Source organism: Narcine bancroftii, chromosome 4 (genome assembly GCF_036971445.1).
Source record: "Narcine bancroftii isolate sNarBan1 chromosome 4, sNarBan1.hap1, whole genome shotgun sequence".
NCBI lineage: Eukaryota > Metazoa > Chordata > Chondrichthyes > Torpediniformes > Narcinidae > Narcine > Narcine bancroftii.
In genome coordinates, this window is record NC_091472.1 from 89691876 (window position 1) to 89714473 (window position 22598).

A 22598-nucleotide genomic window follows, 5' to 3' on the forward strand; every position below is an offset into this window, starting at 1 on the left:
CAAAAAATTTATAACAAATATGTATATTAGACTGCAAGAAAAGGAGAATGAGGAAACAAATGGTAAAACTAAACAAAAATGGGAACAAGATTTAAACATAAAGATAAAGAAGGAAACATGGGAGAAGTTATGCTCTGGAACTATGAGAAATACAATAAACACGAGGTTACGTATGAAACAATATAACTGGATACACAGGCTATACGTTACACCTCAAAAGTTAAATAAATGGGACCCAACAGTATCTGACAGATGTTTTAGTTGTAAAAAAGAAATGGGAACAACAATTCATGCAATCTGGACATGTGAGAAAATGAAAAAATTTTGGGAAGATCTAAACCAGATATTAAATAAAATTACAGAAAGCAATATACCAAAAAAACCCAGAGATCTTTCTCCTAAGTAACATAAAAAACAAAGAATTTGGACTTGATTTGGATGGTGCACAAAAAAGATTTGTTATGATAGCTCTAGCCGTAGCAAAAAAATGTATTATGTCAGCCTGGAAATTAAAAGATAACTGAGAATACAACAATGGTATATAGAAATGAATAAATGTATTCCATTAGAAAAAAATAACATATAATTTAAGAAATAATATTGAAATATTTGAACAAATATGGGAGCCATACATGAAACACAATAGAGAAAACCTACTGGGGACATCTACCACCTAAAATAACGGAAGGAGAAGGAAATTAAAAGAATTGACTCAGTGGAATTTCTTGTTTATTTTTATTGAGTGACAACATTGTTTGACTGGTTTAATGTATCTTAGATTCTGTACTTTAAATGAATGGGAGGGGAGGTAGGGAGGGTGGGATGGGAAGGGGGGGGAGAAAACGACACTATATATTTGAAAAGGAAAATGTATGTATCTTGGTCAATGTGGTTTATGGTGTGAAAAATTAAAAAATTAAAAAAAAGACAAGCAGGGTGCCTTAGGGATCGGTGCTGGGTCCCTTGTTGTTTATTATTTATATTAATGATTTAGAGGAAGGTGTGGTTAACTGGGTAAGCAAAATTGCGGGGGAGTGGTAGATAGTGAGGTAGATTTTCTTGGATTACAGAAGGATTTGGTTTGTTTGGAAGAGTGGGCTGAAAGATGGCAGATGGAATTCAATGTAGACAAGTGTGAGGTGTTGCATTTCGGTAAAAATAACCAGAATAGGATATATGCCGTTAAGGCGAGGGCATTGAGGCACGCAGAGGAGCAGATGGACCTGGGGGGTTATGGTACAGAGTTCACTGAAGGTGGATTCCTATGTAGACAGGGTGGTTAAGAAGGCATATGGTATGCTGGCCTTCATAAATCATAGTATAGAGTATAGGAGCTGGGAGGTGATGCTGCGTCTGTTTAAGGCATTGGTGAGGCCTGGTTTGGAGTACTGTGTTCATTTCTGGTCTCCAAATTATAAAAAGGATATAGATAAGGTGGAGAGAGTGCAGAGAAGGTTCACAAGGATGTTGCCTGGGTTACAGCATCTGGATTACAGGGAGAGATTAAGGAGACTGGGACTTTATTCATTGGAATGTAGACGACTGAGAGGGGACTTGATAGAGGTATTTAAAATTATGAAAGGAATAGATAAACTAGACATAAACAGACTCTTTCCCCTGAGGGTACGGGAGGTTGGAACAAGAGGGCATGAGTTAAGGGTAAGGGGGCAAAACTTTAGGAGAAATATTAGAGGTGTCTTTTTTACCCAGCGAGTGGTGGCAGAATGGAATGATCTTCCAAATGAGATAATTGCGGCAGAGTCCCTTCTGTCATTTAAAAGAAGGTTGGATGTGTACATGGAGGTGAGGGGGTTAGTGGGTTATAGGTGGAGAACAGGAGGGTTGAGCGAGTGGAGTTGTTCTATTGAACCGGTGTGGACTTGAAGGGCCGACATGGCCTGTTATATCTTTGGCTTGGCTTCGCGGACGAAGATTTATGGAGGGGGTAAAAGTCCACGTCAGCTGCAGGCTCGTTTGTGGCTGACAAGTCCGATGCGGGACAGGCAGACACGGTTGCAGCGGCTGCAGGGGAAAATTGGTTGGTTGGGGTTGGGTGTTGGGTTTTTCCTCCTTTGCCTTTTGTCAGTGAGGTGGGCTCTGCGGTCTTCTTCAAAGGAGGTTGCTGCCCGCCAAACTGTGAGGCGCCAAGATGCACGGTTTGAGGTGATATCAGCCCACTGGCGGTGGTCAATGTGGCAGGCACCAAGAGATTTCTTTAGGCAGTCCTTGTACCTTTTCTTTGGTGCACCTCTGTCACGGTGGCCAGTGGAGAGCTCGCCATATAACACGATCTTGGGAAGGCGATGGTCCTCCATTCTGGAGACGTGACCCATCCAGCGCAGCTGGATCTTCAGCAGCGTGGACTCGATGCTGTCGACCTCTGCCATCTCGAGTACTTCGACGTTAGGGATGAAAGCGCTCCAATGGATGTTGAGGATGGAGCGGAGACAACGCTGGTGGAAGCGTTCTAGAAGCCGTAGGTGATGCCGGTAGAGGACCCATGATTCGGAGCCGAACAGGAGTGTGGGTATGACAACGGCTCTATATACGCTTATCTTTGTGAGGTTTTTCAGTTGGTTGTTTTTCCAGACTCTTTTGTGTAGTCTTCCAAAGGCACTATTTGCCTTGGCGAGTCTGTTGTCTATCTCATTGTCGATCCTTGCATCTGATGAAATGGTGCAGCCGAGATAGGTAAACTGGTTGACCGTTTTGAGTTTTGTGTGCCCGATGGAGATGTGGGGGGGCTGGTAGTCATGGTGGGGAGCTGGCTGATGGAGGACCTCAGTTTTCTTCAGGCTGACTTCCAGGCCAAACATTTTGGCAGTTTCCGCAAAGCAGGACGTCAAGCGCTGAAGAGCTGGCTCTGAATGGGCAACTAAAGCGGCATCGTCTGCAAAGAGTAGTTCACGGACAAGTTTCTCTTGTGTCTTGGTGTGAACTTGCAGGCGCCTCAGATTGAAGAGACTGCCATCCGTGCGGTACCGGATGTAAACAGCGTCTTCATTGTTGGGGTCTTTCATGGCTTGGTTCAGCATCATGCTGAAGAAGATTGAAAAGAGGGTTGGTGCGAGAACACAGCCTTGCTTCACGCCATTGTTAATGGAGAAGGGTTCAGAGAGCTCATTGCTGTATCTGACCTGACCTTGTTGGTTTTCGTGCAGTTGGATAATCATGTTGAGGAACTTTGGGGGACATCCGATGCGCTCTAGTATTTGCCAAAGCCCTTTCCTGCTCACGGTGTCGAAGGCTTTGGTGAGGTCAACAAAGGTGATGTAGAGTCCTTTGTTTTGTTCTCTGCACTTTTCTTGGAGCTGTCTGAGGGCAAAGACCATGTCAGTAGTTCCTCCGTTTGCGCGAAAGCCGCACTGTGATTCTGGGAGAATATTCTCGGCGACACTAGGTATTATTCTATTTAGTAGAATCCTAGCGAAGATTTTGCCTGCAATGGAGAGCAACGTGATTCCCCTGTAGTTTGAGCAGTCTGATTTCTCTCCTTTGTTTTTGTACAGGGTGATGATGGTGGCATCACGAAGATCCTGAGGCAGTTTTCCTTGGTCCCAACAAAGCTTGAAAAACTCATGCAGTTTGGCATGCAGAGTTTTGCCGCCAGCCTTCCAGACCTCTGTGGGGATTCCATCCATACCTGCTGCTTTACCACTTTTCAGTTGTTCGATTGCCTTATATGTCTCATCCAGGGTGAGGACCTCATCCAGCTCTAGCCTTAGGGGCTGTTGAGGGAGCTGGAGCAGGGCGGAATCTTGGACTGAGCGGTTGGCACTGAAAAGAGATTGGAAGTGTTCTTACCATCGGTTGAGGATGGAGATCTTGTCGTTGAGGAGGACTTTGCCGTCTGAGCTGCGCAGCGGGCTTTGGACTTGGGGTGAGGGGCCGTACACAGCCTTTAGAGCCTCGTAGAAACCCCTGAAGTCGCCAATGTCCGCGCTGAGCTGGGTTCGTTTGGTGAGGCTAGTCCACCACTCATTTTGGATCTCCTGGAGTTTGCGCTGAAGATGGCTGCATGCGCGACGGAAGGCTTGTTTCTTCTCTGGACAGGACGGCTTTGTAAGGTGAGCCTGGTGGGCAGCTCGCTTCTTTGCCAGCAGCTCCTGGATTTCCTGGCTGTTTTCGTCAAACCAGTCCTTGTTTTTCCTGGAGGAGAAGCCCAGTACCTCTTCAGTGGATTGCAGTATGGTAGTCTTCAACTGATCCCAGAGGGTTTCAGGGGACGGGTCCGTGAGGCAGGTTGCATCGTCGAGCTTTGCTTTGAGGTTTGCCTGGAAGTTTCCTCTCGCTTCGTCTGACTGCAGGTTTCCAACATTGAACCTCTTTCTGGGGGCTTTACTGTTCCTGGGCTTTGGCTTGAAGTGAAGGTTGAGCTTGCAGCGAACCAGCCGGTGGTCAGTGTGGCATTCCGCGCTAGGCATGACCCTGGTGTGGAGCACATCTCGTTTGTCACTTTCTCGCACCAGGATGTAGTCCAGGAGGTGCCAGTGTTTGGATCGGGGATGCATCCAGGTGGTCTTAAGGCTGTCCCTCTGCTGAAAAAGGGTGTTTGTAATGACAAGCCGCTGTTCTGCGCAGAGCTCCAACAGGAGGCGCCCATTGTCGTTGCACTTGCCGACGCCATGCTTGCCCAGGATTCCTGGCCAGGTTTCTGAGTCTTTGCCGACACGAGCGTTGAAGTCGCCCAGGATGACAACCTTGTCGGCTGTAGGGGTACGTTGGATGAGGTTGCGCAGGTCGGTGTAGAACTTGTCCTTTTCTGCTGGTTCCGCCTGGAGGGTTGGAGCATAGACATATGGTTATATGGTTAAATACAAGTTCATCTCACAACCACAAAAGGTCAAATAAATAGAAGTTTTGTAAGGCAAGAAGCAATGCTGACCATTGACACCAGGGCACCCTCATGCACTCCTTTTTAAGGATTTATAGCATCTCTGATTAAAATTACTTCTGAAAGAAAGCACCCAGAACACTACAGAAGCCCCTTATAAAACCATCAAGGTAAAATGTCACATACTAGAGTTCGATAAGGTAAGCTGCTCAAGAAGGTTGGATTGCATGGGATCCAAAATGAGATGACAGACTGGATAAAACATTGGCTTCATGGAAGAAAACAAAGAATGAAGGTGGGAGGTTTTTTTTTTCAGACTGGTGGCCTGTGATGAGTGATGTGCCATAGGGTTTGGTGTTAGGCCCATTATTGTTTGTCATCTATATCAATAATTTAGATGAAAATGTACATGGCATGATTAGTAAGTTTACAAATGACACTGATCAGGTAGGCACAGGAATGGTTGATGGAATTTATTATAATAGAGAAGTGTGAAGTGTTGTATTTTGGGACATAAAACATGGGTAGGACCTGTTCCGTGAATTGTAGGGTTCCAGGGAGTGTTGTAGAGCAGAGGGATTTTGGAGTACAGGTACATATTACCTTAAAAGTGGCATCACAGCTAGATTGGATGGTCAAAAACACTTTTGACACATTGACCTTCATAATTCAGAGTACTGAGTGTAGAAGTTGGAAAGTCATTTTGCAGTTGTACAAGATATTGGAGAGGTCCCATTTGGATTATTGTTCAGTTTTGGTCAGTAAGCTGCAGGAAAGCAGTTGTCAACCTGGAAAGGGTGCAGAGAAGATTTACAAGGATGTTGCCACGACTTAGGTACCTGAGCTGCAGGGAGAGGTTGAGCTCAGGGTTTATTCCTTGGAGCATAGAAGGATGATGGTGATTCTTAGAAGAATACACAATCATGAGAGAAATAGATCGTATGAACGCACAGAGCCTTTTGCCCAGAGTTGGGGAATTGGTAACCAGAAGACATAGGTTTGGGGGGAGGGAATTTAAGAGAGACCTGAGGGGTAACTTATTTTACTCACAGGGTGGTGAGTGTATGGAACAGGCTGCCGGAGGAGGTGTTGAGGCAGTTACTTCTACAAAGTCTAAGGAAAAAACAGACAGATACACATATAGGATGTTTAGAAGGATATGGGCTAAACGCAGGCAGATAGAACTAGTGTGGGTGGAACATTTTGGTTGGTGTGGACAAGTTTGGCCAAAGAGCCTGTTTCCATGCTACATGACTCTCACGTGCATTTAAGGTGAGAGGGGCGAAGTTTAAAGGAGATGTGTGGGGCAAGTGATTTGACACAGTAGATACCAGGGCTGCCAGTAGTGGGAGAAGCAGACACTATAGTTGTGTTTAAAAGGCTTCTGGTTCGAAGAGGTGAATGTGCAGGGATAAAAGAATATGTATCATATGCAAGCAGGAGGATTTTACTGTAACTTGGGAATCATGTGGGACGAAGGGTTTGTTCCTGTGCTGTACTGTTCTTTGTTCAGCTGGATGTGATCACATCTCTGTAATGAGGACTTGAACCCACAACTTTGACTGAGGCTGTGATATTTAGCACAATTTATTTTCAAAAGTAAGTGCTGTCACTGCCTGGTAAAGAAATAAATAAGTTATCAGCTGACAGCAATGTAATCAATAAGCAGGAGAATCTAAGATCTTTAAAATTGATGAATGGAGGGACGTTTGCTGTGCTTAAAGTTAGTTGTGCAAAAGTACGAGTTTACAGAACTAGGAGGGATTGGGGAAGGGGGAGGGCTGAGCTTGTGAAGATAGCAAACACCAGAATAAAATGAAATTCATCTTGTATTGGAAATAAAGCTCTAATTTTTCTATTGCCACCATTTCTCCCACCTCTTTCCCATTTAGGGAACTCCCAAAATCTATGACCACGAGGTTTCCATAGAAGCAGAGAGTTATCTGCCAGTGGATAAGACATTAATTCCGACAGGTAAGAATGTACATGTTATTTTATTCATCTTTCATTCTCTATAAAGGAGGAGAAAGGGCAAAAAAATTGGAGGGATATAATTGCCCAGTCCCATCTCAGTTTAGCTGTTTGCTTAAATACAAAATCTTTCCATTGCTTATTTTCATGTTATTGACAATTCTGGAATGATTGTCAAAATGAACAAAAGTTTAGAAACTATATTTAAAGAAATATGTCTAGAAGCTTTGTAACCTTTATTCAAAACATAGAAGACAGAAAATGAAGATATTTTGGAGTTGTGAGCAGGGACAGTTTGGGGACTTCAGGAGGGGGAAAATCAGAAGAACATGAACCACTTCTCAACCAGGTGTCAACAGTAGAAAGGGTTAAGAACTTCAAATTCCTGGGTGTTAGCATCTCTGCAGACCTATCCTGGGGCCTTCATGACAATGCAATCATGAAGACTCACCATAGACTATACCTTGTGAGGAGTTTGAGGAGATTTGGTATGTCACCAAAGACTGTGAAGAGTGTTTAGATTGGTTGCCTCATTGTCTGGTGTGGAGGTTCCAATGTACAGGACAGGAAAAAACTAGATTTGTGAACTAGCCCAGTGACATCATGGGCATTCGTCTTCACTTCATCGAAGACCTCTACAAGAGACAGTATCTTAAAAAAAAAACACACAGCCTCTATCCTCAAGGACCCTCACCACCCAGGCCATGTCCTCTTCCATCAGGAAGGAGGTACAGGAGGCTGAAGATGAACACCCAGCAGCACAAGGACAGCTTCTTCCCCTCTACCATCAAATTTCTGAATGATCAATGAACCACAGACACTACCTCATTTTCTCTAATTATTTTATTTTTATTAAACTTAATCTATAGCAATATTTGCTCTGCAATCAACAAATTTTGTGACATGTTCATGACAATAAATTGTGATTTGTTCACAACCTGTATCAATTTGGATAAACTGATCAAATGCAATACAGGTACTCTCCGACATATGTCCATGTTCCATTCTGGATGAACAGTCGTATCTCAGAATGGACGCATGTTGGAATTGCGAACTTATCTTGTTAGTCAGCATCCCAGGCTCCGTAGGCTGGGCGTGGCCATCTTGGTTCCTGTGCGAATATTCGGTTGGCGCATGCGCAAGAGTTAAGTGCCCTAATGATGTTGAATTCACACCCTTAACTCTCACGCATGTGCCAACCGAACTCCAATAAGCAAACCCACTGTGCATGTGCTAACTGAAGACTCGTGCATGCGCACAAGAATCATGATGGCTGTGCCCAGCCTACAAACCCTGGGGCGCCGACCAACGAGATAAGTACACACATTTTGGCTCTTACATGTCCTGTATCCCTGTTATAGTTTGTCAAATACAAATTAAACAGCATAAATTTTATATTTTCTCTTATTTTTAAAAAGAATTTGGTCATATGTGCGGTTGGACACAAGTCGCAAATCAAAGAGTACCTGTATGTCCAAATTTACTGATAATATGAGCTGTGCTGACAGCCGAGGCGCAGGTGTGGCCAACCTTTTAATTTAGACATACAGCACGGTAACAGGCCATTTCACCCCATGAGTGCATACCGGGGTTGTTCAATTGGCCTGTTACCGTGCTGAATGTCTAAATTAAAAATTAAAAGGTTGGCCATCCCTGGTAGGCTGATTATGCAGTGGTATCAGGAGATGTAAAGTGGTTAAGTGAAAGGACGAGGACATGGCAGATGGAATACAGTATAGAAAAACGTGGTTATAGTGATTTTTGTTTTAGTGGAGATTGAAAGTTCTGTTAATCTTTAGAGAAATATGGATACTCTTGGTTTTTCTATGCATTAAGAAATGCAAAAAATATCTTGATCTTCAACTGAAAAACCATTTGAAAGCAAGATTAGAAACATTACTCATACAATTTAGAGCTCTGCTGAGAGAGCATCTTAAAATACAGATCTGATCCCCTTACCCAGGGAACCGAGTTGAAATAGATGGAATGCAACAAAGACAGTATTAGCGGACTGGTAAGAAGTTGTTTTGCATTATTCTTCAAAGTATCGCATGGGAACAGGGTGGATACTTAAATATTTTGTAACTAATCCATGACATTTCAGCAAGCATTTTTGTTCTGTATTACAACAGATAAGCAGATGAGACAGTATTTTATTTAATATTTCTGCTTTACACAGGTGAAATTGCTTCAGTAATGAATACTTATTTTGATCTGAGAAATCCTGTACTACTTGGAAGCCACATTGAGAATAAGCTAACCGAAGGCTTTGACCACAATTTCTGTTTAAGCTTCTCAAAGCAACGATCCCCTTGTGCAAGGTAAGCAGCCTAGTTTTTAAAAAAATCAATCTTGAGCTTACAAATATCCATATAACCATATAACAATTACAGCACAGAAACAGGCCAATTTGGCCCTTCTAGTCCGCTCTGATCCAGTACCCTCCTCTAATCCCACTTACCAGCACTCTGCCCATATCCCTCCATCCCCTTCCCATCCATATACTTATCCAACACTTTCTTAAATTACAAAATTGACCCTGCCTCCACCACCTTTCTTGGAAGCCCATTCCACACAGTAACCACTCTCTGAGTAAAGAAGTTCCCCCTCATGTTACTCCTAAACCTTTGCCCGTCAACTCTCAACCCATGACCTCTTGTATCCATCTCTCCTACTCTCAGTGGGAAAGCCTTTCCACATCAACTCTATCTATCCCTCTCATTATCTTAAACACCTCTATCAAATCCCCTCTCAGCCTTCTACGTTCCAAGGAATAAAGACCTAATTTGCTCAATCTTTCCTTGTATTCCAGTTGCTGAAACCCAGGCAACATTTTTATAAATCTTCTCTGCACTCTCTCTATCTTGTTAATAACCTTCCTATAAATTAGTGACCAGAACTGCACACAGTACTCTAAATTTGGCCTCACCAATGTACAGTTTCATTATTACTTCCCAACTCCTATATTCTATGCACTGATTTATATAGGCAAGCATACTAAAGGCCTTCTTCACCACCCTATCCACATGTGCTCATACCTTCAGGGAACAATGCACCATTATTCCTAGATCTTTCTGCTCCACTGCATTCTTCAATGCCCTCCCATTTACCACATATGTCTTGCTTTGATCATTCTTTCCAAAATGAAGCACCTCACACTTGTCAGCATTAAACTCCATCTGCCATCTTTCTGCCCACTCCTCTAAGCAGTTTAAATCCCCCTGCAATCTTTGAAAACCCTCTTCATCATTCACAATTCCCCCTATTTTAGTATCATCTGCATATTTATGAATCCAATTTACTGCCCCATCCTCCAGATCATTAATATATATGACAAACAGCAATGGTCCCAATACTGAACTGAGGTACACCGCTTGTCACTGGCCTCCATCCTGACAAACAATTTACTACTACTACTACTCTTTGGCACCTTCCTTCCAGCCACTGTTGAATCCATTTGACTATCTCCAAATGAATACCCAAGGACTTGGCCTTCCTAACTAACCTCCCATGCGGAACCTTATCGAAGGCCTTACTGAAGTCCATATAGACAACATCCACTGCTCTACCCTCATTAACATTCCTAGTCACCTCTTCAAAAAATTCAACAAGATTGGTCAAACACGACCTTCCACGCACAAATCCGTGTTGAGTGTCCCTGATCAGACCCTGTCTCTCTATATACTTATATATACTATCTCTGAGAACGCTTTCCATCAATTTACCTACCACAGATGTCAAACTTACAGGCCGATAATTGCTAGGCTTGCTCCTCAAATCCATTTTAAACAAAGGAACCACATGCGCAACACGCCAATCCTCCGGCACTATACCCGTCTCTAATGACATTTGAAAAATCACTGCCAGAGCCTCCGCTATTTCCTCACTAACTTCTCTCAAGGTCCTGGGGAAAATCCTGTCAAGACCTGGAGGCTTATCCACCTTTATATGTTTCAAAAGCTCCAGTACTACCTCTTTCTTAAACACTATAGTCTCCATATATACTCCGTTTGCTTCCTTTACCCTGCACAGTTCAATATCCTTCTTCTCAGTAAATACTGAGGAAAAGAAATTGTTCAAGACCATCCCCATCTCTTTTGGCTCCACACACGTTTGTCCTTTCTGATTCTCTATTGGACCAATTTTATCTCTCACTTTCCTTTTGCTATTTACATATTTGTAGAAACCCTTTGGGTTTATTTTCACCCTGCTTGCTATAGCCACCTCATACCTTCTTTTAGCTTTTCTAATTTCTTTCTTAAGATTCTCTTTACATTCAATATAGTACCCAAACATCTCCTTTTTTCCCTGTTTCTTATATTTATTGTAGTACTCTCTCTTTTCGAACTGTTTCCAATATCTCTTGAGAACCATGGCTCTCCCAAACTTTTGACTGACCTTTCAACCTAACAGGTTTATAAAGATTTTGTACTCTTAAAACCTCTCCTTTAAAAGACCCTCCATTTCTCTATTACATCCTTCCCAGAAAACAAATTGTCCCAATCCACCCCTTGTAAATCCTTTCGCATCTCCTCACAGCTAGCTTTTCCCCACTCAAAAACCTCAACTCTGGGCCCAGACCTATCCTTTTCCATAATTACCTTGAAGCTAATAGCACTATGATCACTGGACCCAAAGTGCTCCCCCACACATTCCTCTGTCACTTGAACCATCTCATTCCCCAACAGTAAATCCAACACAGCTCCCTCTCTATTTGGTACCTCCATGTATTGATGTAAAAAGCTATCCTGCACACATTTTACAAACTCCAACCCACCCAGCCCTTTCACGGAATGGGTTTCCCAATCAATATTTGGAAAATTTAAATCCCCCACAATCACTACCCTGTGCTTATTACAAATATCTGCTATCTCCTTACTAATTTGTTCCTCTAATTCACGTTCCCCATTCGGTGGTCTATAATACATCCCTATAATTGTAACTTCCCCTTTCCCATTCCTCAATTCCACCAAAATAGCCTCCCTGGACGAGCCTTCTATTCTATCGCACCAAAGCACCGCTGTAATATTTTCTCTAACAAGTAGTGCAACCCCATCCCCCCTTGCCCCCCACCTCAGTTCTATCACACCTAAAGCAACTAAATCCAGGAATATTTTGCTGCCAGTCACATCCCCCCTGTAACCATGTTTCACTAATCGCTACCACGTCATACTTTCAAATGTCAATCCATACCTTTAGCTCATCCACCATTTTAGATTTCCCACTTTTTACTTCCTGTAGGCCCCTATCTTTACCAACACCTCTCTTATGATCTTTTGCAATTGACCTCTGACCATCTTCGTAAAGAGCATCCCTCTTTTATATCACCTGCCTTTCTCCCCTCAAACACTGTTTACAAGCTTTCTCTGATTGCACTCCAACCTTCTCCTTGCTGTTCTCCTTCATTTGGTTCCGTCCCCCCAGCCATTCTAGTTTAAAGTCTCCTGAGTAACCCTAGCAAGCATCCCCGCCAGAATCCCCCGGGGTTCAAATGCAACTCGTCCATCAATTTATTTTCTAATTTTTAGTGTCCATCCTTACATAATTATGCATTTTGCCAACATGTACATTTCTCCACAAAAAATTTGCAATATCAAAAGACTGCAAGGTAAAACTAAAATGTGTACATTCATTTGTTTTGCATTGTGTCAGAAGTGCAAAAGCAATATGTATCAAGGCTTTTTCACCTTGCACAACATAGTCTTCCACAATTTTGTGATATCTTCACAAAGCAAGATTTTTCCATGCTTCCAAGAAGGTAAGGTCTTTGATTTTAAGGTAGGAAGGGTTAATAGACAGAGCTAGGGCAGTGGAATGCTCTGAGTGCAGGATGTGGGAAATCTGTGACAGCACAATAGTCCCTGATGAATTCACCTGCATGAGGTGCATCCAGCTGCAGTTCCTGGGAAACTGTGGTAGGAAGCTGGAACTGGATGAACTCAGGATCATTCAGGAGGCAGAGATGGTTATCGAGAGGGCTTCAGGGAGACACTAACCCCTAAAAGGCAGGAGGCAGGTAACTATTAAGAGAGGGAAGGGGGAGAGGCAGACAGTGCAGAGCACTTTTGTGGCCATTCCCCTCAACAACAAGTATATTGTTGGGGGGAGGGGGACGATCTTTCAGGGACAAGTTGAGGTGGTCACGTCTCCGGAACAGAGGCTGGCCACCCAGCTCAGAAGGGAAGAGGGGAGGAGAACTATGGTAATTGGGGAGTCATTGGTTAGGAGAGCAGATAGGAGATTTGGTGAATGAGATTGAGGCTCCCGAATGGTATGTTGCCTCCCAGGTGCCAGAGTCAGGGATGTCTCTGATCGAGTTCATAGCAGTCTGGAGGAAGGACGCACAGCCAGATGTCGTGGTCCACGTGGGGACTCATGATATAAGTAGGAGTAGGGATGAGATCCAGAAGAGGGAATATAGGGAGTTAAGAAGTTAAAAAGCAAAACCTCAGGGGTGGTTATCTCAGGACTGCTGCCTGTGCCACGCACAGGAAATTGTGACAGATGAATGTGTGGCTGAAGAGTTGGTGCAGGGGACAAGGGTTCAGATTTCTGGATCATTAGGAACTCTTCTGGACAGTACAAAAAAGATGGGCTGCACCTGAACTGGCGGGCAGGTTTGCTAGACCTGTTGGGGAAGGTTTAAACTAGTTTGGCAGGGGGGTGGGAACCAGAATTGAGTGCAGAGATAAGGGTAGAAGGACAAAAGCATGGTGCTATGCGCTCTGAGTTGGTGAGGAAGGACTGGGAGGGGATAAAATATAAAGGTAGCCAGCTAGGAGTATTAGGAATAAAGTGGATGAACTTAAGAGCATGGGACTACAATGTAATGGCCATTACTAAAACTTAGCTGGAGGAAGGGCAAGATTGGGTGATGCAAGTACCAGGGTTTAAGTGTTTTGAAAAGAATAGGATGAGAGGTAGAAAAGGGAGGGGGGGGGGGGAGTGAGAAGTAGCTTAATGGTCAGGGATAGTATCACGGCTATAGAAAGGGAAGATGCTGCAGAGGGAGTGTCCATTGAGTCGGTGTGGGTGGAAGTCAGAAATAGGAAGGGAGCTATTACTGTACTGGGAGTAGTCTACAGGCCCCCAAATAGACCTTGGTATACCGAGGAGCAGATAAACAGGCAGATTTTGGAGTGGTGCAGGAAATATAGGGTTGTAGTTATGGGTGATTTCAACTTATCTATTTTTGACTGGCATCTACTGACTGCAAGAGGTATAGATGGGGCTGAACTTGTCAGGTGTGTTCAAGAAGGATTCCTGACGCAGTGTGTGGACCGGGCAATGAGAGGAAAGGCCATACTGGATCTAGTTCTGGGGAATGAACTTAGTCAAATGGCAAACCTCTCGGTGGGAGAGCTTCTTGGTGAGAGTGACCACAACTCCCTTAGCTTCACCCTAGCTATGGAAAAGGATAAAAACAGTCAAACTAGGGAAGGGCTAATTACGAAGGGCTGAGGCAGGAACGAGCAAGAATAAATTGAAAATAGATGTTTAAGGGTGAAAGCACAGAAGTAATGTGGAGGAAGTTTAGGGAACTCTTGTGCAGGGTTCAAGATAGGTTTGTCCCACTGGGATGAGGAAAAGGGAAGCATGGCTGATAAAACAGGTCAGGGAATTAGTCAAGAGCAAGAAGGAAGCAAACATTAGATATAGGAAGCAGGAAACCGGAAGGGCTCATGAAAAGCATATGGTAGCCAAGAAGGAGCTTAAGAAAGGACTTAGGAGAGCTCAAAGGAGCATGAGAAGGCCTTGGCATGTAGATTTAAGGTGAACCCCAAGGCATTCTATTCGTTTGTGAACAAGGATGACGAGAATGAAGGTGGGGCTGCTAAAGGCTGTTAAAGTGGCAACATGTGCCTGGAGGCGGAGGAGGTTGGGAAAGTCCTAAATGAATACTTTGGATCAGTATTTTCAAGAGAAAAGAACCTTGATCACATCAAGGTCGAAATTGAACAAGTTTGTGTACTGGACAATGTGGAGATTAAGAAAGTGGAAGTTTTGGTTTTCTTAAAAACATCTCTATTGAAAGGTCCCTGGAGCTAGACACGATATACCCCAGGCTGCTGTGGGAAGTGAAAGAAGAGATTGCTAGGGCAGTAGCTATGATCTTTGAATCCTCTTTGGCTGCAGGGGAGTGCCAGAGGATTTGAGAATGGCAAATATCGTCACCTTATTTAAAAAAGGTAATAGGGAGAATCCTGGGAATTATAGACTGATGAGTCTTATGTCAGTGGTGTGTAAACTGATGGAGAGGATTCTTAAGGATAGGATCTAAGAGCATTTGTAGAAGTACAGTCTACTCAAGGAAAGTCAGCATGGGTTTGTGCCTCATGAGTCGAATTGAGTTTTTTGAGGAGTTAACAAAATAAATTGATGAGGATCAGGCACAAGATGTGGTCTGTATGGATTTTAGCAAGGTATTTGACAAGGATCCCCACAAGAGACTCATCCAGAAAGTCATGAGGCACGGGATCAGTGGAACCTTGGCTGTGTGGATAAAAAATTGGCTTATAGGAAGAAAGTAGTAGTGGAAGGGAAGTATTTTGCCTGGAGATCAGTGACTAGTGGAGAACCACAAGAATCTGTTCTGAGACCCCTGCTCTTTTTTGATTTTTATAAATGACTTAGATAAAGAGGCAGAAGGATGGGTCAGTAAGTTTGTGGATGACATGAAGGTTGGAGGAGTTTTGGATGGAGCTGACGGTTGTCGAAGGTTACAAGAGTTTATAAACAGGATTCAGAGTTGGGCAGAAAAGTGATAGATGAGTTTCAATCCAGGTAAATGTGAGGTGATGCATTTTGGAAGGACAAACCAGAAGGTTGAGTGCAGGGTTTTTTTTTAAATTTTTTATTTTTCACACCATAAATCACATTAACCATGATACACACTTTTTCCTTTTCACACATATACAGTGCCATTTTCTCCCCCCCCTCCCTCCTCCCATCCCACCCTCCCTACCTCCCCCTCCCGTCCATTTAAGGTATAAAATCTAGGATACATTAAACCAGTCAGACAATGTTGTCATTCAATAAAAATACACCAGATATTCTACTGAGTCCATTCTTTTCATTTCCTTTTCCTTCCGTTAACTTAGGTAGTGATTGTCCCCGGTAGGTTTTCGCTATTATGTTTAATGTAATGCAGGGTTACTGGTTAGTTACTTAAGAGTGTGGATGAACAGAGGGACCTTGGGGTTCAAATCCATACATCCCTCAAAGTCACCGCACAGGTTGATTGGATAGTTACAAAGGCCTGTGGAATGCAGGACTTCATTAATTGGGAGATTGAGTTCAGTAGGGAGGTCATACTGTAACTCTATAAATCTCTGGTAAGACCATGCTTGGAATGTAGTGTTCAGTTCTGGTCTCCTAATTAAAGGAAAAACATGGAAACTATGGAGAGGGTGTAGAGGAGATTTACCAGGATGTTGCCTGGATTGGAAAATAAGTCTTATATAACAATTACAGCACAGAAACAGGCCAGTTCAGCCTTTTGAGTCCATGCTGAACACCTTCTCCCACCTGATCCAAATGATCCAGACCCACCCCATAATCTTCCATACCCCTCTCATCCATATACGTATTCAACTTTTCCTTTGGCGAAGCTCATTCCACACTCCCACCACCTGAGTGAAGAAATTCCCCCTCATGTTTCCCCCAAACTTTTCCCCCTTCAATTTCAATCCATGTCCTTTTGTTTGAATCTCCCCCATTCTCAATGGAAAAAGCCTATCCACAATGACTCTATCCATCCCCCTCATAATTCTAAATACCTCTATCAAATCACCACTCAATCTTCTACACTCCAGGGAGTAAAGTCCTAATCTGTTTAACCTTTTCCTGTAACTCAAACCCCGAAACCCAGGCAACATTCATGTAAATCTCCTTTGCACCCTCTCCATTTGTTGATGTCCTTCCTATAATTTGGTGACCAAAACTGCATACAATATTACAATTTGACTTTACCAATGCCTACAACTTTAACATGACATCCCAACTCATGTACTCAATACTGATTTATGAAGGCCAACTTACCAAAAGCTTTCTTCACCACCCTATCTACATGTGACTCAACTTTCAGGGAATTATGTACCAGAATTCCTAAATCCCTTTGTTCTGCTGCACTCCTCAATTGTCTCCCATTTGAGATATATATGACTTCCTACCAAAATGTAGCACTTCACACTTGGTATTAAACTTCATCTGCCATCTTTCAGACCACTCTTCTAACCAGCCTATATCCCACTGCAAGCTTTGAAAACCTTCCTTGCTGTCCACAACACCACCAATCTTAGTATCATCTGCATACTTACTAATCCAATTTACCACTATCATCCAGATCATTAATATGTATGACAAACAACAATGGACCCAGTACTTGAGGCACTCCACTAGTCACTGCATTCCAAGTTGACAAACACTTTTCCACCACTACTCTCTGGCATCTCCCATCCAACCATTGCTGAATCCATTTTACTACTTCAACATTAATACCTAATGATTGAACCTTCCTAATTAACCTCTTATGCACAACCTTGTCAAAGACATTATACTAAAGTCCATATAAACAACATCCACAGTCTTCTCTTTATCAACCTTCTTCATAACCTCCTTGAAAAATTTGATAAGATTTGTTAAACCATGTTGACCTCTCTAATCACTCCCTGGTTATCCAAATAATTGTATATTCCATCCCTAAGAACACTCTCCATTAATTTACCTACCACTGACGTCAGACTCACAGGCCTATAATTACCCAGTTTACTTTTAGAGCAGTGGTTCTCAACCTTTTTCTTTCCACTCACACACCACCTTAAGTAATCCCTATGCCATTAGTGCTCTGTGATTAGTAAGGGATTGCTTAAGGAGGGTGGAAAAAAAGGTTTGAAAACCACTTTTAATCGTACCTAATTGACTCGATATGTGCATGGTTTCATAACTCCAAAGGAAATGGGCCAATGACAATTTTTTCAAGCAAAATATTTCAGAAACAATTGGGTCTAGAGCAGTGATTCTCAACCTTCCCTTCCCACTCTCATACCACCTGAAGCAATCCCTTACAGAGCACTTATGGCATAGGGATTATTTAAAGTGGTATGTGAGTGGAAAGAAAAAGGTTGAGAACCACTGTTTTGTAGCCTTTTTTACACAGTGAAACAATGTGAGCTACCTTCCAATCCTCCACCACCTCCCCCACAGCTAATGACATATTAAATATTTCCATCAAAGCCCCCGCTATTTCTACACTAACCTCCCTCAAGGTTCTAAAACCTGGAGTTTTATCCATCTTGACTCTCTTTAAAATACCCAGAACTACCTCCTCATTAATCTGTATATTTCCATGACCTCACTACTTGTATTCCTCACTTCACCTGACTCAATATTCCTTTCCTTAATGAATACTGAAGAAATCATTTAAAAATTTCCCCCATCTCTTCTGACTCCTTACATAGCCTACCCCTCTTATCCTCAAGGTGCCCAATTTTATCTCTCTCTATTCTTTTACTGATAATGTACCTGTAGAAACCCTTTGGATTTATTTTTACTTTCCCTGCCAAAGCAGACTCGTATCTCCTTTTAGCCATTCTAATTTCTTAATTTTTTTTGCACATTTTATATTCTTCAAGCACCTAATTTATTCCCTGCTGCCTATACCTGTTGTACACATCCTTCTTCCTCCAAACCAAATTCCCAATATCCCTTGAAAACCAAGCCTCCCTATATTTTCTAACCTTTCCTTTAATCCTCACAGGGACATACCAACTCTGTACTCTCAAAATTTCCCCTTTAAATATCCTCCAATTATCTGTTGCATCATTCCCAGAAAATAAATTATCCCAATTCAATCCTTCCCCACCTCCTCAAAATTTGCCTTGTTCCAATCAAGAATCTCAACCTGAGGCCCAGCCCAATCCTTCTCCATAATTAACCAAAAACTAATAGTATTATGATCACTAGACACAAAGTGTTCCCCAACACAAACCTGTCACCTGACCTATCTCGTTCCCTAATAAGAGATCCATTACGGCCCCTTCTCTAGTCAGTTCTACTATATATTGATTTAGAAAACTTTCTTGAACATGTTTGACAAACACTCTAACCCATCCAGCCCTTTTACAGTATTGGCATCCCAGTCAATGTGTGGAAAGTTAAAATCTCCTACAATCACTACTTTATGTTTACTACACATATATGCTATGTCCTTACAAATTTGCTCCTCTTAATTCCCTCTGTCCATTAGAGGGTCTATAATACACTCCCATTAGTGTTTTCATGCCTTTCCCATTCCTAACTTCACCTAAATAGCTTCACTGGATGAGCCCTCCAATCTATCTGGCCATATCACTGCTGTAGTGTTTTCTCTAACAAGCAATGCCACGACTTCACCTTTTATCCCCCTTGTTCTATCATACCTAAAGTAATGGAGTCCTGGAATATTTAGCTGAAATCATGACCCTGCTGCAACAGTTTCATTGATGGCAACAATATCATATTTCTGTCTCTCAATCCATTCTCTAAGCTCATCCACCTTACTTACCATCCTCCTTGCATCCCCTCTCCTTCATTAATTTTAACAATATCAATCCTTTCTCCCTTCAAATCTAGTCCTTTAACCCTAATCTCCGCACCCTCATTCTGATTCCCACCCTCCTGCCAAACTAATTTAAACCCTCCCTAATAGATCTAGCAAACCTGCCTGCCAGGATATTGGTCCCCCTCTAGTTCAGGTGCATCCCATCCTTTTTGTAGAGGTCAGACCTTCCCCAAAAGAGTTCCCAATGATCCACAAATCTGAACCCCTCCCCCTGCACCAAGTCTTTAGCCACACATTTATTTGCCACAGCTTCCTATTCCTACCCTCTCTAGAGCGTGGCACAGGCAGCAATCCCGAGAATACCACTCTTGAGGTCCTACTTTTTTTAACTTCTTAACTTCCTATATTCTTCCTCAGGACCTCATCCCCACTTCTATATATGTAATTGGTATCCACGTGGACCACAACATCTGGCTGCTTGCCCACCCCCTCAAGAATACTATGAACTCGATTAGAGACATCCCTGACCCTGGCACCTGGAAGGCAACATACCATCCGGGAACCTTGATCTCATCCAGCAAACCTCTTATCCACTTGTTTAACCAGAGTCCCCAATCACTATGGCCCTTCTTTTCTCCCCCTTCTCTTCTGAGCCAGGGGCCAGCCTCTGCACCAGAGTCATTATCCTGTTTTGTCCCTTGTAGGTCTCCACCAACAGTATCCAAAAATGGTATACCTGTTGTTGATGGGGACGGCCACAGGAGTATTCTGTGCTGTCTGCATCTTTCCCTTCCCTCTCCTGACAGTCACCCAGGTACCTACCTGAATTATAGGGGTGACCACGTCCCTGACATTCCTACCTGCCATTACCTATGTCTCCCTCAAGATTCGCAGTTCATCCAACTCCTACTCCAGTTCTCTAACATGGGTTGTAAGGAGCTGCAGCTGAATGCACCTTCTACAGGTGTAGTTGTCAGGGACAAGTACACTGTCCCAGATTTCCCACATCCCGCAACCAGAGACAATGCAGAGCCCTAGCTGACTCCATTATCTAACTTTAATTAAAGGATTTAAACTACCTCACCTGGCCTTATCTCTCTCGTAGCAAGCAAGCAAGGTTAGCAGAGCTGGGACCTTTCTCTTTGGATCTTAGAAGGATGAAAGGAGACTTGATAGAGGTCTACAAGATTATGAGGCATAGATAAGGTGGACAGCCAGCACCTGTTTCCCAAGGCAGTATCAACAAACATCAGAGGAAATTTGTACAAAGTGAAGGGAGAGAAGATTAGGAGAGACATCAGGGTCAATTTTTTTTAAATAAAAGAGTAGGGGGTGCCTTAAATGCCTTGCCGGGGATGGTGGTGGAGGCACAAACTTTAGGGGCATTTAAGAGACTCTTAGGTAGACACATGGATGAAAGAAAAAGAGGGTTATGGGTTAGGGAGGGTTTAGTAGTTTTTTTAGGAGGAATATATGGGTCAGCAAAACATCAAGGGCTGAAGGGCCTGTGCTGCGCTGTATTGTTCTGTTATCCCCACCCTCCATCCCAGGATCAACTGGTGGGTTTGAGGAAGGGAAATGAATAATTTAAGAAATATGTCTGTTTCCCTCCTTTCACTGGCTCAGACATCAAGTAACATCCTTCATTGGTGGCATTGTTAATGTCTTCAGACAGTTCTTCCTTATACTTCCTGTAACTTTGTCTTTTTTTAAAATCACTTTTACGAGGAGAGCAGAGATTGTCTAACCCCACATCATCACGTAGCACACCCCATTCTTCTGTACTTCGTGTATATGTAGAGTACTTTAGGGTTTTCATTGATCCTACTTGTCAAGGTCTTCACATGCTTCTTGCGGTCCTGTCCTTTTTTGAGCTGATTCCTGGCTACCATATAATTCTCATAACCCTCCTTTTTCTTCCTGAGCCCATATTATCCTCTAGTTGGCATGTATGAGTCTCAGATGGTATATTGCTTCCCAGGTCTCAGGGTCAGATGTCTCTGGTTGTCCATAGAATTCTTGAGACGGGAGGCTGAGCATCCAGATGTTATGGTACTGTGACAGAGTATATAGATATGTTTTTGGGAGATAAATTGGGAAAGGTTTTCTTTAAAGAGTAGATTACATACTCTTTAAAACAAATCTTATTTAAAATAATGGAGCTCTGCCCCATGCTAGACATATCGGCTGCACAGCTTTTGTAAGAGCTTTGAAGAGTGCCCAAGAGTCTTCACTAATGGATTATTGTTTACAAAAGGCAACAGATGAAAGATCTTGTTGGAGCTGCAGATTGTCTGGAAGAGAACTTATTCTAAGAGGGTCATGTAGTTTTGCAAGCAGAGTCAAACAGGTTTTCACTCAGAGCGAGAGACACACATGCAGAGATCATTTCTGCAGTGTTACAGCCAGCAACAGCGGCTGGGACTGGAACAGGACAAGCTGGCAAGTTGTGGAGAACCCCATTTGGAGGACGGGTTCTTGTTTTAGCCTGGTCAAAGCCCTTGTAGTTCATGCAAGAGGACTGGCTATCTAATGTTTCACTTGGAATAAGAGAAACAAAAAGGAACTCTGTGGTGACCTGAAAGAAAGGGGTTATCCCTGAAGGGGCAAGTTTCATCAGCAAGGCACTGAAGTGGCTGATAGAAGTACAGCAGTTGTGGATGTCCTGGAACAACAAATCTCTCTCTAAAAACCGATAAGAACCTTCCTGAGTGGTAACCATTTACCTTTCAAGCACCAAAGCCTAGTGAACTTTATAAATGTTTAATTCTGTGCACAGAATAAGAATTGCCTGCAACCAGTGAACTTGGAGGAATGAGAAGTGAGACTAAATCAAAACTTTTCTGAACTTACACATTACATACAAGTGCATTTAGAATTAGAAGGGGGTTAAAGTGTGATTCTGTTTTCATGTTTTATAGATAATTAAAAGCAACTTTAAGTAACCATTTGTCTTGGTGAATATCTATTGCTGCTGGGCTTATGGGTCCTCTGGGCTCGTAACAGTACCAATGACAGACATAGCAAAACTGGTAAGGTCCTGAAGGTGATTATAGGAGGTAAGGAAAGAAGCTAAAGAACAGTACCTCAAGGGTGTTAATCTCTAAATTGCTGCCTGTACCACATGCTAGTGAGAAAAATAGGAAATTAAGGCAGATGAATGTGGTTGAAGAGTTGGTGTGGGGGTTCAGATTTGTGGATTCTATTGCCCATTGTTATTGATGGGAACAGTCATAGAGAGTACCCTGTACT

General features: G+C 42.9%; 1 protein-coding gene across 3 annotated transcripts in view; it reads left to right on the plus strand.

The window, feature by feature from the left end:
- Window positions 1-22598, plus strand: part of galm (galactose mutarotase) — a 111676-nt gene that overhangs the window by 85492 nt on the left and 3586 nt on the right. For all 3 annotated transcript variants that reach the window (XM_069931929.1, XM_069931928.1, XM_069931930.1), the window contains exons 4-5: window positions 6727-6808; window positions 8985-9126. In XM_069931929.1, the coding sequence (XP_069788030.1) occupies window positions 6727-6808; window positions 8985-9126 (224 nt within the window). The remainder of the gene's footprint in view (window positions 1-6726; window positions 6809-8984; window positions 9127-22598) is intronic.